The sequence below is a fragment of the Copadichromis virginalis genome, linkage group LG11 (genome assembly GCF_057382275.1).
Source record: "Copadichromis virginalis isolate Kocher_CV1m ecotype Utaka linkage group LG11, C_Virginalis_male_GT1.1, whole genome shotgun sequence".
NCBI lineage: Eukaryota > Metazoa > Chordata > Actinopteri > Cichliformes > Cichlidae > Copadichromis > Copadichromis virginalis.
The window spans coordinates 20,225,797-20,241,069 of NC_140628.1; the positions used below are offsets into that span (position 1 = coordinate 20,225,797).

The following is a 15,273-nucleotide window of genomic DNA, read 5'->3' on the forward strand; positions in this document are numbered from 1 at the left end:
AACCCACAAACGATCTCTACCACACCGAGGAAGTCAGGTGACCAAAAAGGAGATCACAGGCAAGCAATGCAGAGACACTCAAATGGCCACTATTTATACCAGCGCCCCCTAATGGGCCAGGCTGAAAGTGGGTTGGACCGAGGGATAACATTCATCCTGCCACATTAGCACAACGAAAATAAACTACACCTAAACTTGGTTTATATCTGACCCAGATAGACTGCAGGTCATAACTTCTCACCCGAAGCTCAGTTCACCTGACAGTCGGACCGGCGGCCGCCTTGTGTCTCTCCTCCTCCGCCTCCCCTTTCCCTCATCTATCTGCTGGCCTCCACCACTTGCTAATTTTACTGAATCTGTGAAAGCTCCACCATAGCCACTACCAAACAATTGAGTTATTTTTACACGTCTGCCAGCATCTGTCCAATCCGCCACCTTTCACTGTTTACACCGTTACGGGAAAAAAGACAACAACAAAAAAAACATCGGCCCATTTAAAACGAAACATTACCATTTGCCTGGTGGGCCGATGGCCACTCCAGCTATGCTCACAGGCGGAGAGTGCTTTCGAGCGCTTTCCTTATAAAATGCAGTTTTTACCGTTTCTTCCCGCAGTAAATATAAACAACAATAGTATTCAGGAAGAAAACCAAACATTGCATATATTCAAATTCAAATTTATTTTTATCATAACTCTGGTTTTACGTGGCCTATCAACACAATTTAAAAACTGGTATAAAGTCCACACTTTTTCCATCAATTTTTCCGACTGTCCTGCTCACATCTCCAATGGTTGTACACATTGTCATTAACGTGGCTTCACTCCACATCAGCCACGCCGCTTTGCTAGCTAACACTGGTGTCGGCACATAAGGACGTTGATTAGCTCCATATATACGAATGTGAATCGCATTATTGGCTGGATTGTGGGATAAGATGGGATCGTTCTAATTCCATACGGGAGCAGCCAGTCACTTACTGACTAACACTGCAAAACAGAATTGTTAAAGTTTTAATTTTAATTCAGGTTGGATTTTTTTTGTGCGCAGAGACCGTGCCAGCAGTGCGCAATTGCGCACGTGCGCAGCTTAGAGGGAACATTACAGCAGACTGTACTATGCAAGTGGTAAATGGAGCTTTTAAGATAGCAGATTAGAGCAGGGAGCCAATAAGGCCTTAGCCAGCCTCCCTAATAATTCTGCTCTTGTACTGTGCATAGTTAGCCAAGGTACTTTGCTAACATGACACATGCAACATATTTCTACTTTTGTGCTTTTACTGCTACAATTGGCCCATTATTACAGTTTCAGCCACTGGCTTCGACAGAGGCCCAAAAGAGTCGGGCTTGCAACATGTTTCAAATTCTTTTGTTGTAATTTGGCACAAAAATCTGCAGCATATGAATACTCAGTAGTATGGTTCACGCATTTCCCTTTAAAGAAAAAAGTAGTTTTGTAAAAGTGGTTGGGAAAAACGAGCTTGGTAAGAATATGATGCATAAATGTAAATGAGTACATCAAAATGTCAAATTTCACAGCGGTTGTGTTATTTTGGTACGTTTTATTTACACAAACGAAATTCGACATGTCACTGATCTGTGACTGCTATTGTACCTACGGACTTGGTTCTCGTACCCCCCCCCATCCCCACCGCCCTCCAATTGCCCGGGAATACCCACTTGCGACTGCGTCACTTTCCGGCTCCTACGCAGCAGTCGGAGCTGATAGCGCCCACTCACAAAAAAAAAAAAAAAAAAATAACCAGACGCGCCGCAACGCGTTTCAGAAGCGTACTAGTGTATCTCCGCCTCGTATCGCTTAAAATAGTCCCCCCTCTCTTTTTTTTTAACGGAAGCAGCGTGAAGCTGCACCGAGCAGTGAAGGAAGTCAGACACAGGAGCGGCGCCGAGAATCCGACCACTTTTGTACGTGCAGACGTCTTCTATTACGCCCTCTGTGAAACCGTGCAAGGACGGAACTAAGCGGCGCGACTTTTAACAAACGTAATCTTTTTTTTTTTGCTGCGAGGTGCTGCACCGCTGTTTTGGATGAATTACAGCCTTTGTGAGATGCACCGTACATGTACTAAATATAAGAGAACACGGAACACACCGCCACACAAACACACAATATGTGACTTATAAGGCCATTATATTGACTTTAACCAATACCAAACAGACCGATTGGAACCAAACCTTGAAAAGGGGACCAGGAAAACAACTGCTTGTCTTTATAACATGTACTACCACCGCATTGATCACAATTGGACGCATCCTGTGTGAGGTTCTAATGGCTAACTGAACATTTAAATATATTATATCTAAATTATACTATAATATAATCACATTATATCATAAAATAATGTGACACAAATTCTCAGATTCTGATGTGTTTAGTTAATGGGACCTCTCATCTTATTATAGTGACTTCAAAGCTATGTACACTCTCACTCACACGTATATATATATATATATATATATATATATATATATATATATATATATATATATATATATATACACACACACACACACACACACATATATATATGCACTTTGCCTTTTTTCTTCATATCTATGTGTATTTACGTCAACGTATGTATTTATGTATTTTTAAAAAAATAAGGTGAAAAATAAGGGTACTTGCTATGTGTAATTAATGTAAAGATTTTGCACTTTGCATTTTATGTTTATATCTATGTGTATTTACATCAACATCTGTATGAAAAAAAAATTAGAGTGAAAGATTAATAATGTTTATTTATTTATTTCACAGCTAATACACATTTAGGATAATGCTGTACAAATCAACAAATACATTTTGATGGAAACAGACCCAAGAGTTTCACTGAAAGCTCATTCCAGGAAGCAGTGTGCAAACATACATAATATGTATGTAATAATTTCAATCCTGAACCTTGTATGGAGCTTTTATGGAGGTATTTAAGTTGGCAGGCCTACCTCTGAGTGACTTTTACTACAGCACGTCCAAATAAAGAAAAGAAAGCGCTCAACTATTCTCACTATCAAGCTTGGGATAGATGCAAAAGCTCTGTGATAATACTGATGATATAAGCTAACTAGTCACTATTAATGAGAGGACAGGTGTCATCTTTGCTAAATTTTAGCCTCCTTTAAACTGTTTTTTGTATATTAACATTTTTGCTGCCAGTTCTCTCACCAGTACTGCTACAGCTTAAACTCATCTTAATTGTTTCTGGAGAAATCGCCTTTCTTTCTGTCCAGAATAAGATAGATGTGGACACTATGTTGCATATTTCAGTTGAAATTTGTCATAATGTTACTGTGGTTCTCCTCAAGAGGGTGCTGTAAACCTAAGTCAGACACACAAAGATTACGGTATACAACAGTCAAGTGATAATGAAAGTCGGAGAGAAGATGCCTGCGTCATTCGATGAGGATAAGCTGTTGATGTGGCTTTAATGCATGGTAAACACTTTCAATATCTTTTTCTGACATATCACTGGAAATTAGTGCTGTATTGATCTGATCTGTAGTTTTGACGGCGAATACAGAACAGTTGCAGTTTGTATACAAGTTATTGCTACACTCCAGTTTGTAATCTTGCATTTCACTTAGGGGTAAGTGTTTAATGGCCCTCTAGATTTCTCAAACATTACCATACATACTTTTTTTTTTAAATTTTATCTTTAGAAATATAATTGATGCTTAGCTGTGTGTAGGCTATGTAATGATTATAGCTGAGAGGGGCACATTACAGCTACACTCTTGAGAACTTCGCGTCGATGGAGGCAGTTGGATTGTGAGGCGTGGCTCAGATGTGGGAGATATACAGGTAGGTGCTGTTGATGCTCCAGTCAGGGGGGAAGTCTTGCACTGCGTGGCTCTTGATGTGTCTTTGCATGGCGACCAGGCTGCTGCAGAACTCCAGGCACACTGTGCACTGGTACGGTGCGGCCCCGCCGTGAGTCCGCAGGTGCTTGATCATGGCCGAGTAGTCCCGTGAACGTTGACCACAGAGGCGACACTCGAATGGTTTTTCGCCTTGAAGCAGAGAGAAGAAAGAGCAGGGTAGGGGGCACAGGAAGGAAGAGAAAGGAGGTGGAAGAGAGGAGCGCTCACTTGAGAAAGGGTGTTTAAAACATATTTATTTTCAGCGTTTTACAATCTATTTAGCACGGGCCTCTGTGCCAGTAGATGTAGTATGTGGGGTTATGTTTTTTTGGGTTGTCTGTATTTATGTAGGCTACATACGACCTTGAAAGCCTCAAGGGATTTTTTTTCCTTCTTCATAATTTGCACAAACATTCACTTGTTATCAAGAACGCACTGATGAATTTGATTGTCAAAGTCAGTTTCACACGGTGAACTCTCAAAGTACCTATTTTAGCCCTACTTGAAGAATTCATCAGATAAATAAAATATTTTGTACAAATGTCTGTTAGGGTAAAATTACATTTTATATCTGTAAGGTCAAAGGTCATTTTTACTGTTCCATTATCATTTTCTGTAAAAAAAAAATTTCCCCCCTGATCACTATTAAATGCCATGACCAAGAGACTGTACTATAGATCGTGAGAACACATCTCACAATTTGAATACTGAATTGGTTCTATTCTGGTTGCACATATAAATTTACTGATTGGCATAAATTCTGGTATACATGCAATGTTTAATATTTAGTCAAATCCTAAAACTGTTTATTGGGTCAATTTTTCTTTCGCTCTCAACAGACACACTTCTTAAATGAGTAAACATGAGTAGAGTAAACTGGGGCACTTTTATGCAAATCATCCAGCTTTGCACCACTTGCATCTGCTTTCCACTAAGTCGGTTTTTCTATTTGATTGTAGGTCAAAGCAACACAAAATGAAATAGATAAATATCAGCTTAGTCATTCTGAGAAAAAAAACTTACATTTTCATATTAATAAAATGTGCTGACAAAATCTGTGCTTATTAAAAAAGTCTACTGGTTTAACAGGTAGTGTTAAAAGTTTAAAACAAAATCCTTTCCAAAGAGCTTTTAAACATCTAAGTGTGTGAACGCCTGAAAAAGAAGTGACTTATTTATGAAGTAATATACCCGGGAATTTCTTTTTAGTGTCTTCTTTCAGTCTTTCAGATACTCGTTGATTTGTGAGACATCAAAATTGCTCTTAAAAGATGTTATTGTGAAGCAGATCTATCCTAGAACACACTGGCCTATCTGAAAGACCGACTCATGTTCATTACCATTTCTGTAGCTAAACAGACCTCAACTTAAGCAAATTAGCTCATGTCCTTTCCATCAGTGCAAATCATTTTTAAATTCTCTTCTTTTGCTTTAAGCTTCTGAATCCTACACTCCCAAAAACCCAATATGCAGAGCAAATGCTAGACATTCATCATGGTGAATATTTCTAATGTCAGTGTCTCCAAAGTAATCTTAATAATAAAGCTTTAAGGAGTGTTTTGGAAATGTATTTTCTTTACTATTTAGTATTTTCTCAATGTATAGAATTGCTTTGCAGTTAAATACAGACATGATGCCCTTTGTTGACTAGGTTCTCTGTTGCGTGCAAGTTTCAAGTCTGCAAGTTTCATATTCTGCAAGGTTAACTTCATAGTATTAGAATGAGTGGAAAACTCTCTACTACCGAAGATGTTCTGCAGTAATGCACATGGGCCCGGTTGTACATTTAAAAAGTGCAGACACTTTTTAAATGTACTGAAAAACACAAAAACTTCTTAGTTATTATAATGAGGATACTTAAAAATGGTATAACTGTGACAGTTATTCATAAATTCCTTAATTTGGCTGTAGCCTGCCATGCCTTGTCTCTGATATGATTTTCCAAGTCCCACTGACTAAAACAACGTCAGACCTTTGTTGCTGTTGTTATTTTTAAACATGCTTTTCAAAGTCAGAGTTGGTAAATACATACTGGGCAGATTTATCAGACGTCATTTTGTAACTAGGTTAACACTTGTGACCTATGTTTATAGATTTTATTTAATTTCTTTTTTTTTTTCTAAATTATTAGTCATTGCTGTGGGTAATCATTTTCCATCAGTGTCAAGCCAGAGGATTCTTTGCTGCACTATAAGTCGAAAATTCTCACAGCTATCTTTGAAAAAAAAGTAAATAATCTGATACGCTGATGCACTGCTGTTGAAGAGATGCGCTTACCAGTGTGTACTCGGTGGTGTGTGTCCAGCTGATGTTTCAGACTAAACTTCTTAGGGCAATGTTGGCACTGATAGGGTTTTTCTCCTCTGTGGTCTCCTCTGGTCTCTGATTCATGCGGTGTAACGTCTCCTCGTCCGCAGAACCGACATCCTGTGCAGGTTTTGCCTTTGAAAACAATCAGATTTTAATATAAAAAACAGATCTTGGTGCGAATATTGTGGTGACCTTTTCTGTTGTAAGTTGTATGTTGTCAGATAGAAGCTGCTTGCATTGCTTGCTGGAATGGAACTACACAACAACAAGATATTGCATAAATGTGGCTGAATCTATAGTAGAGCTGCGACGCTGAACAATCAGGTAGTGGATAACCAGGAAATGTACCTGAAAATAATTTTGAAAACAATTTGATTAATGCTGGCATGTTTGTATCTTGCAAAAAAGAGAAGATCTAACGGGTTCACAGCTGGCTCTGCAAAATTGTGTGTTAATCGATTTCTTGATAAATAACTGTCAGATAACTGTTAGTGATAATCCCGCCTTAGCTGATGTTAGTAGTCATGCTCGCAGAGTCTCTTGCTCTGACTTGCTAACTCAACCAGCTGTTTCAAAATAAATAACCACAGTTTTTGCCAGACCTTTAAAAACCGATTTTAGTCGCACAGCATTAGACATACAGCATTTCACTTGCATTTCTAAGGCACGTCTATTTTTGTTAAGCATCCTGTTGCGAGACAATAAATTCAGTTGGTACAAGCTTACCTTCCTGTCACTATGCACGCATATCACCTCTAAAAATTATAAAGGTGTGATTTTTGAGGTTAAGGTAGCACCACTGAAGCTTTACACTACCTTATATTTTTTAGGGTCTATCAAGTAAAAACATGGGCCTCATAGTTTTAGACAGGATGCTGAAAGGAGAAGGGGGTGTACTGTAGTAGGGGAAATTGAAAGAATAAACCACAACAATCGAACACTTACCACTCTAAACACAAGCTACTGAGACCTGTTGTCATTAGTGCATTTCCTGTCCAATATATCACTTCTTGCTAAAAAATACCTAACCTCATATAAGGTTTGAACACGTCTGTTTTGTAAAGATCTAGAAATAATATGGGTGTTTCTCGGTTGACTTTTACAAAATAATAATGCTAATAAAGATTGTTTTACTGTTATCCTTACTCTATGCAGCAGCAAGAAAACTCTGAATTTTATTTAAGATGCAACTGCTGGTAAGACAGTTTTACCATTGCCTAATCTGTTTAAGCATGATTATAATGTTCCATTGAGCAAAGATATTCAACATCTGATAAAATATTTATCAGGCTGATTGTACACTTTCATGTGCACACACTCACCCACACAAACATGCAAACGCACAGATGGTGTAACTCATTTTTGTGTGGATGAAATGAATATTAGAACGACATAATAAATCAATATGTTTGACTTTTTTGGCATGGGACAAACCACTGTTGCGATGCAGTACATACTGTACTGCATGTATCTAGCTGTATCTAGTAACCACACTACTGCTCCTGCTGCACCCTGCTTTCAAAAACCACAACTCTTTTTATCACTTTCCATTGCGTTGCTACACAGCTGGAGTCTGCAGAGGTTAGGGGTCATGAAAATAACTTTTTACTTTTATCTTGTTAAAATTATCATTTTTACACAGGATGATCACTTTTACAATAATAATGTAGCTTCAGCGTGTTTTGATTATTGAAAGTGTGTGTTTTGTGTTTCTCATATCATTACCTAACTGTGTGGAGACTGACTCCCGCAGCACCGGATCATTGCGTAGACTGCAATGTTGGCAGTCTTGACCTCTGTCTTTGCTGGTTTTGGACACTTCGGGGTAACTGAGGACACACAAATTAACAGTTGCAAAAAAACAAATGTACTAATTATACCTTTAATTTAAAATGTAAACCTTCATTTGTCTCCCAAAGTCACAAACCACAAATATATATATATATATAAAAAAAGGTTTCTGTGTGCCGACTTCTAAGGCACACCTTCAAAATGGCACATGGAAAAAAGTCAGTCTGCATACGTTTTACTGCTTTACGTGTTATCACAAATTACGTCCCTTAGACACTTAAAACTTCCTTCCTCTCAAATTTCAACCACAATATACTTATATGTTTAGTACATGCTCAATGCTAAAGAAAAGACTGAAAAGAGGTAGACCAGACTAAACAGTAAAGGAAGATTTCAGTGTGTGGAAACTCTCGAATTTGCAAAGGAGGGGAGAAATTTAGGGGGCTCCCCGTTATGTTCTATTTGGTTTTGCTGTGAGGAACAGTGCGCAATGTGTATACGCTAAATTATCACATAAAAACAAAACAAGGTGAAGTGGGTTATTACTTTGATGATAAATGAAACGTACTATATATATATATATATATATATATATATATATATATATATATATAAAACATTCATAATATAAATATATATATATATTATGAATGTTTTATATATATATATATATATATATATATATATATATATATATATATATATATATCTTTTTTAGCCCTTTTGCGCAGTGTAAGCTAGGATGATAACTTCTCAAAAATGAATTTCACAGACCTGGACTGGCAAGGAAGGGTTAACAGGTGAAACTGATGTAGCTGGAAAATGCAGGAGGCTTGTTAACACATATCTACCCAAAAAGCAGTGAGTCAGGTGTGGTAGCTGTCACAAAGGAAAAATTGAGCAAATCGGGGGATTCTAAATTACTCTATTAGAGGAAAAATTTGGAGATAATGACTAGAAAAAAAAACAACCAAGTTTCCAAAATCATGTCCGAACTGTGTCTTACCTTGGTTCACCAGGTTGAACAGTCCCAGGAAATGCTTTCTGGCTAGATCTTTTTCTTTTTAAAAGGCTCTGTTTGATTATGTTTCCCATTCGAGTTGGACCAGTGTAAATGTTTTGTGCATAGCGGGGGTGGAAGCCTGAGTAGCCCATTATGGGGTTCTGACCTGGGGTTTGAAAATGAGAACTTAGTAGGGGGAACATTTGGGGACTGGAGAGAGAGTATGGGTAGGGTATAGAGGACTGGTTGGGTGACTGAAGAGGGTGAGCTGCAAGTAAGCTTGGATAGTTTTCTGCTATTCGCCGCAAGGTGCTCACAGAGTCCCACATGTTTGTAGAGAAAGTCCATGGATAAGAGAAAGAGGAATTGCTACTAGCAGGCTTGGCAACAGCACTGTTTCTGCTGTGAATTGGCTCTGAAATAGGGGACAGTTTGGCCTTCTTTCTTGGGGGTGATGGACTGCTGTGGGTCTTAGTAGGAGTAGAGGGTGAAAGGTTTTCCATGGCAGTGCCTGCCTCATTCCCAGGGAAGGACCTCTTAAGCAGTTTATCCTCATTAAATGGACTTGCGTTTGAATGTTGATCTTGTCCCTCTGGAGTCTCCTTTTCTACTTTGACATCAGTGGTTTTGTCTCTTTTTTCCTGCTTTTCTGCTCTGCAGTCAAGAGTGTCCAGCTGCTTCCTGCACTGATCCTCCAGTGGCTGCATCTCCAGCAGTTGTGCAGCTTTCAACAGTAGTTGCAGATCATCCACAGAGACCTCAAGAGCTTGCGTGTAGGTGAAATCCAGAACTTGCTGGAAGGTGTGAGGTGAAAAATACTCTAGAGTGCAGCATACAGGGCTGTCTATGTCTCCGCGGGCTAGCTGCTGTGCTAAAGTTCTGCTAGCACAGGCTAGTACTAGACGATGAGCCCTGAAAGTTTGACTCTTTACCGAAATTATAGCATCACAGAGTGACCCTGAGCGGCGTAAGGCATCTGCCTGCTCCAGGAAGTGGAAGTATTGGGTGTTGTTGATTCTGATCATGTCTGAAGGTGTAGATGTATAATCAAAAGTCTGAGAAGAGAAAACCAAAACCAAAAGAGATATCCCATCAGATTATGCCCACTCTATCTGAAAGTTTGTTCCATCTATTTGCCACATTGCTATGTGACATTTCCAGAAATGCTAAATTGTATGTTGGAAAATCAGGTTGAAAAACAGCAGCACAGATTGGCTTGTGATTAACAGATATACTTCTCTGTGGTTTGCACTGTTTTTTTCCACCCTTTCCAAAGAGCATTACCTATAGTGAAAGCTGAGGGGGCAGAATGTACCCAACATGATTATTACAAAGATATTTATTATTTGTGTAATTACAAAGAACCGGTGTAACTCAATTTCATTTTCAGGGACTTTTCAAAACAGTTTTTTAAAAGTATTCTTTAAAAAAATCCTGTATCTTTTTGTAGAGTCATATTTGCAAGAAAACTTTCCTCAATCACTACTGTGTCTGTTATCATGCATGAATGCCTGGCTGCTGTGTGGAAATGTACTCTTATGTGAAAGCTTTGATATTCAGAGTTCACATACACACTCTAAAGCCACAAAGCCCTAACAGTATATGAAACCATGACTAATGACTGTACACGCGTAAACATGAGTAAAAAGTTTGAACATCAACAACAATAAGACCATATTTGAGTACAGTAAACATCAGATGCAAGATATTGCAGGGGTGGAATATGTAAATATGTAAGTATTTTTTTGGAATTTAACATTAATATTGAGAATACATGGATGAAGAGGCTGTGGCTGTACGCTAAAACTACCGGATGCCTGAAAGTTTGTCATCTTCACACCGTCTGAAGTCTATAATGAACCTTTATGATTATACAGTGTGCGGTCGGTTTCTGAAGCAGAGGTCACAAGTACTGTGAGCTATTTCAGAAGGTTTTTTTGTTGTCTTTTTTTGCGCAATTGCAAACCCATACCCGTACCTCGATGGTGACTGTAAATGAAAAGTAAATGTGAAACAAAATGACATTTAGTTGTCTCATTACTGGAATTTAAAAAAAATATGTGCATAAATGATGCACCAATCAAAATCTTTTGTCTTGCGTAAAAATTCACGAAAATAGTTTACATGAGCGATTTAATCCTTTAAAGCCTTTTAAAAGCGTTTTAGCTTGCTTTAATTAATTTCAAATTATTTTTAGTTTTTATATTTGTCAATTATTTGGCTGTGTCTCATATGTAGGTGTAAGTGGTACAGCATGGAGCAGTGAGAGTGAAAGTGACAGTGGCGCAAGGCCATTATCGAAAGTACAAAGTTACTTAGTGCTTCTGTGTACTTGAGTTTTCATTTGAGCATGCATTTATCGGTTTTGTTTTTTGTTTTTTTAAAGTCAAGACAATTATTAAATGTTTAATTCTACATAAACAGTGTCGAAAGCACGTAGGGAATTCAGTGTGCAAATCAAGCTTATGTCAGTTTAGTGACGGGTATTGTCCGCATAGATGAATATAAAGTGCGTTGACCCGTATTTCCCAGTATGGCATTTACGGTTTCAAATATAAAGATATATTAAGTATATGCGCATATAATGCTTTGATTTTGCAAAGCTACATATAAAGTAACTTTCTTTTCAGAACAATTAAAATTTCTGGAGTACAATTTTCGTCATTTTCCACATAGTCATTTTAAGTGACCTGCATTTACGTTAAAACAGCGCCAATAATGATAATAAAATACCAATGTCATTATTAAAACATTATCGTATTAGTTGTCACAGTCGTGACGACAATATAATTAAGCATGTGGATCAGAATCAGAATCAGAATCAGAAACTTTATTGTCATTGTCATGAGAACAACGAAATTAAGAATGGTCCCCGATCATTGCATCATCCCTAGCAATATCAAAATATAAATAAAACAATAAAATTCAATAAATAAAATAGATAGAATACTTAAAATACTAATAAGATATAACAGTAAAACATTCACATACATTCCCACACACATGCTTCAGACCGTGCATAGATTAACACAAGAGTGGCGTGATGGACATTTTTTTGTAGTATTCAGATGTGTTATTGCAGTTGGATAACAGCTGTGTTTGAGTCTATTAGTCCTTGCTCTGACTAACAGAGCAAGGACACACTAACATTACATAATGTATTTATAATCATTAAAAAAAAATTTTTAATTAACATTATTTTAAATCCAAGGAGATTTTGGTGAGATGTGAAAAGAAATGTGTCATAAACAAATCTTTCATCTGTATATTGATGCTCTTGTCTTACTTGCAAAGGCCTTTCAGGATTATTGATGTCTTTCAGAGTGCATTATGTGCCAATTCATGCACTTTCATTTTAACTGTGATTATAATGTGTTTTCAAATACTGTGCTGACTTTCTGGTGACATTTATGTAATTCCAATAGTACTGTATAATTTATGATTGTTCACTGTAGTGCATATAGAGGTGCTCTCCTGGAAGCTGCTGGCCTATAAATGTTATTTTATGCTGTGCCCAAAGTTCACGCTTACCTGGTTTAAATCTATTTGTCTTAATCTAACTGTTTATTTGTCATAAACTGCCTGGTATAATATATTGTTCCCACTGCAGCTGCTCGGATCAATGTAGACCTGAGTTGTGCCATAGTTAGCAGGTGTTTGATCTCCTTTTAGTAAAAGTATAATCAATGTCAATGTAAAGCCTTACACATTTGACAAGAGAAGTAGTTAAAGTAAACCCTTCCAGAGCTCACACGTAAAGCACTAGAGTTGACACCCAATTGATAAAACCCTCAACGGGTAACATATCAGTAGCACAGTGCTAAGTTGTGTTTACAGTAGATCAAAGATTAGACAGTTAAAAAGAGCAAAGATGAGAAATGTTGAGGTGCATCTTCTTGTGGTTTCAAGTGTTGGAAATCTAAGAAGCAACAAGCTGCATGAATGAGGCACTTACCAGATGTTTAGTGAATATTCTCCAAGGCGAACGATGAGCTACCTCGCATCATGACTGTGAAGCGACTTCTAAAGTGACATGTCTGTCAGGGCACAGGTTATACTGTGGGGCAGGGTGGTTTCCTCTTTTGTCTCTTCAGTCCCTCCTCTTCATGTTAACTCTCTCTGATTGGTGCTCTGATTACAGTGCTAAAAGGCTTGCCTTTTGTGATTAAAGATGGGGACTTTCTGTTAACTAAACCAGTACTTTGTTAAATTTTGCTTTGCTCAAACCACGGAGGAAGTTTTGATAAGGAATAATTTCTACTTCTTGTATAAGTGTCATACAGCTATTGTTGTCGAATACAAAACACAAACCAAACCAAATTAACAATGAAAACCTTTTTGAAAATGAGAGAGAAAAATGAGGACAGTGGTTGAATGGTAATGTTGCACACCTGTACATGTTGTACATGATTTCCTCTCCTCCTACTTCATTTGCTGGTCACTACATTAATAGACTGTTCTCTGCTGAGACAAAAACCACTTCAAAGACAGTCATCTGTGACAGGAAACATACAGACCAAAGCCCAGTGGTACTGATATGTAGGGCCGAGCTTTACTAAAAGCTGCACTCTGAAAATAGAAATATCTGCTTTGGCCTTTCGATATGTCAGATGTTGGCGTGACAACCTGTAAAAATAGGCCAACTGTAGCGAGCTGGTCAGTTTGTCAGCCCGTGATGGTGGAGTATACTCTGTGCCTTTGCTTGCATTTAACGGTTTGTTTTGCCATATTCCTAAATTAGCTTTAATTTTTAAGCTAGTTCTTTTTTTCTGCTACATTTTTAAAACTTAAAGGTTGTTTCTTTACATTTTTTTTGTTCAGCTCAGGGGGAGACATCATGTGATAGGAAAAACATGCAGATGTGCCATCTTTTTAAAGAATTCTTGTTATACAGTATAATTTGGGCTCTTCATACAAGTGTAAAGAAAATCAGCCGTTTGTCAACACAGATGAGCATTTTCCACCTAAAAATGATTAGAGACCACCGAGTGAACCACACTCGTCATTAGAAATATTTGCATTTACAAAAATTTAATTGCAGTTACAAATGCCTGACAGATTATTGAGAACGTGGGCGTGTGTCTGTCTGTGAATGTGGGCGGACCACATTTTGCCATTATTACACAAACAAAGATACGCGCACACACAGAGGCAAGGCTCACAAAGTGAAAACAGTAACTGCCGAGCTGTTAGGAGGGCAGAACGATCAAAAACGACATTAAAGCTTGTTCTCGAATATTTGTGTTAGAGTCCTGCTGTTCAAAGAGCTGTGACCCACTCGGGTATGATGTGCATTCTGGATGCTCATTTGGTCAAAATCTGGGGAGATTCAAGGCTGATTCAAGATCTTTGGCTCTTTTTGTAACTTCCTTAAACTGTTCAACTGAAGGAAGGTGTGATGTTTAGACAGGCAGATGCTTTTCAGGAGTGCAGTTGTCATGAGGAGGTTACCTTGGTCTGCCGCAATATTTACTTAGGTGGTTGGTATTACCATTATATCCACATAAATTTAATGATCCTTGGTTTACCAATATAGTATGCTAGTGTAATATGATGACCAGTGTTATTTACTTCACAAAGTGGTTTTACCACCTTCAAGATAGTTCCGGCTATAATGGAACCTTTCTTTGTGTACACGCAGGTGTGGACACACATACACACACCAGGTACACACACAGTGACAGTGACAAGGTGACAAAACAACATGAGCTATGCTGTCATGGTTGGCACAGAAGAAACACAGTAGACTATTTAGCACAATTGAACATGCTGCAAGTGTAAAAACCAAACAATCATGGTTACAAATTGAAACAAAACATATGTACAAGACAGAGCTAGGACTTTATGTAGTGTTCATTTCAGCAGCACGGTAGCACATAAACTGCAACTGGAAAGCAAGTATCAATATTTCTGAGGCTGTCAATAGTATTACTTGTAAGCCAGTGTTGTCTAAACTTGTTTATTGTAGAAGCTCTAAAAAGTAGCTTTTAGTTTGAGTCAACATGCAAAAACTGTTAAAAGAGAACATGGTAAAACACTATTGTGTGTGGTCAAAAGCCTGAAAACACCTTTTTGCATGAATTATATTAATTTTAGCTTTGCTTAGTGAAATTATTTCTTTGCTTTTACTGATGACTGCCATGTTCACTTTTACTGAAACTACAAGCACAGTGAAATGTAATGTTAATAACATATCTAATACTCCATTGCACACAGAATAATGATTCTCTTTGGCTAACTTGCTAGCTAGCATTACATAGACTCGGTTCCAGTAACAAGCCATTTGTGGATGACT

General features: G+C 37.8%; 1 protein-coding gene across 1 annotated transcript; it reads right to left on the reverse strand.

The window, feature by feature from the left end:
• Positions 1-2,744: 2,744 nt before the first annotated feature.
• On the reverse strand, positions 2,745-13,014 carry zbtb32 (zinc finger and BTB domain containing 32). The gene is made up of 5 exons (XM_085473523.1): positions 12,934-13,014; positions 8,982-10,033; positions 7,910-8,013; positions 6,152-6,316; positions 2,745-4,024 (listed from the first exon to the last, which is right to left on the reverse strand). The coding sequence occupies exons 2-5, from the start codon at positions 10,001-10,003 to the stop codon at positions 3,795-3,797; spliced, it is 1,521 nt and encodes a 506-aa protein (XP_085329649.1). The 5' UTR covers positions 10,004-10,033; positions 12,934-13,014; the 3' UTR covers positions 2,745-3,794.
• Positions 13,015-15,273: the final 2,259 nt, after the last annotated feature.

What these genes read in the sequence shown, in the direction of transcription:
- zbtb32 (XM_085473523.1), bottom strand. Translation starts at nt 10,003, where the DNA reads ATGATCAGAATCAACAACACCCAATACTTCCACTTCCTGGAGCAGGCA. An exon ending in GTTCAACCTGGTGAACCAAG is followed by an intron (nt 8,014 to 8,981) that starts GTAAGACACAGT and finishes GTGTGTCCTCAG; the next exon opens with TTACCCCGAAGTGTCCAAAA. An exon ending in GTCAGTCTCCACACAGTTAG is followed by an intron (nt 6,317 to 7,909) that starts GTAATGATATGA and finishes TTGTTTTCAAAG; the next exon opens with GCAAAACCTGCACAGGATGT.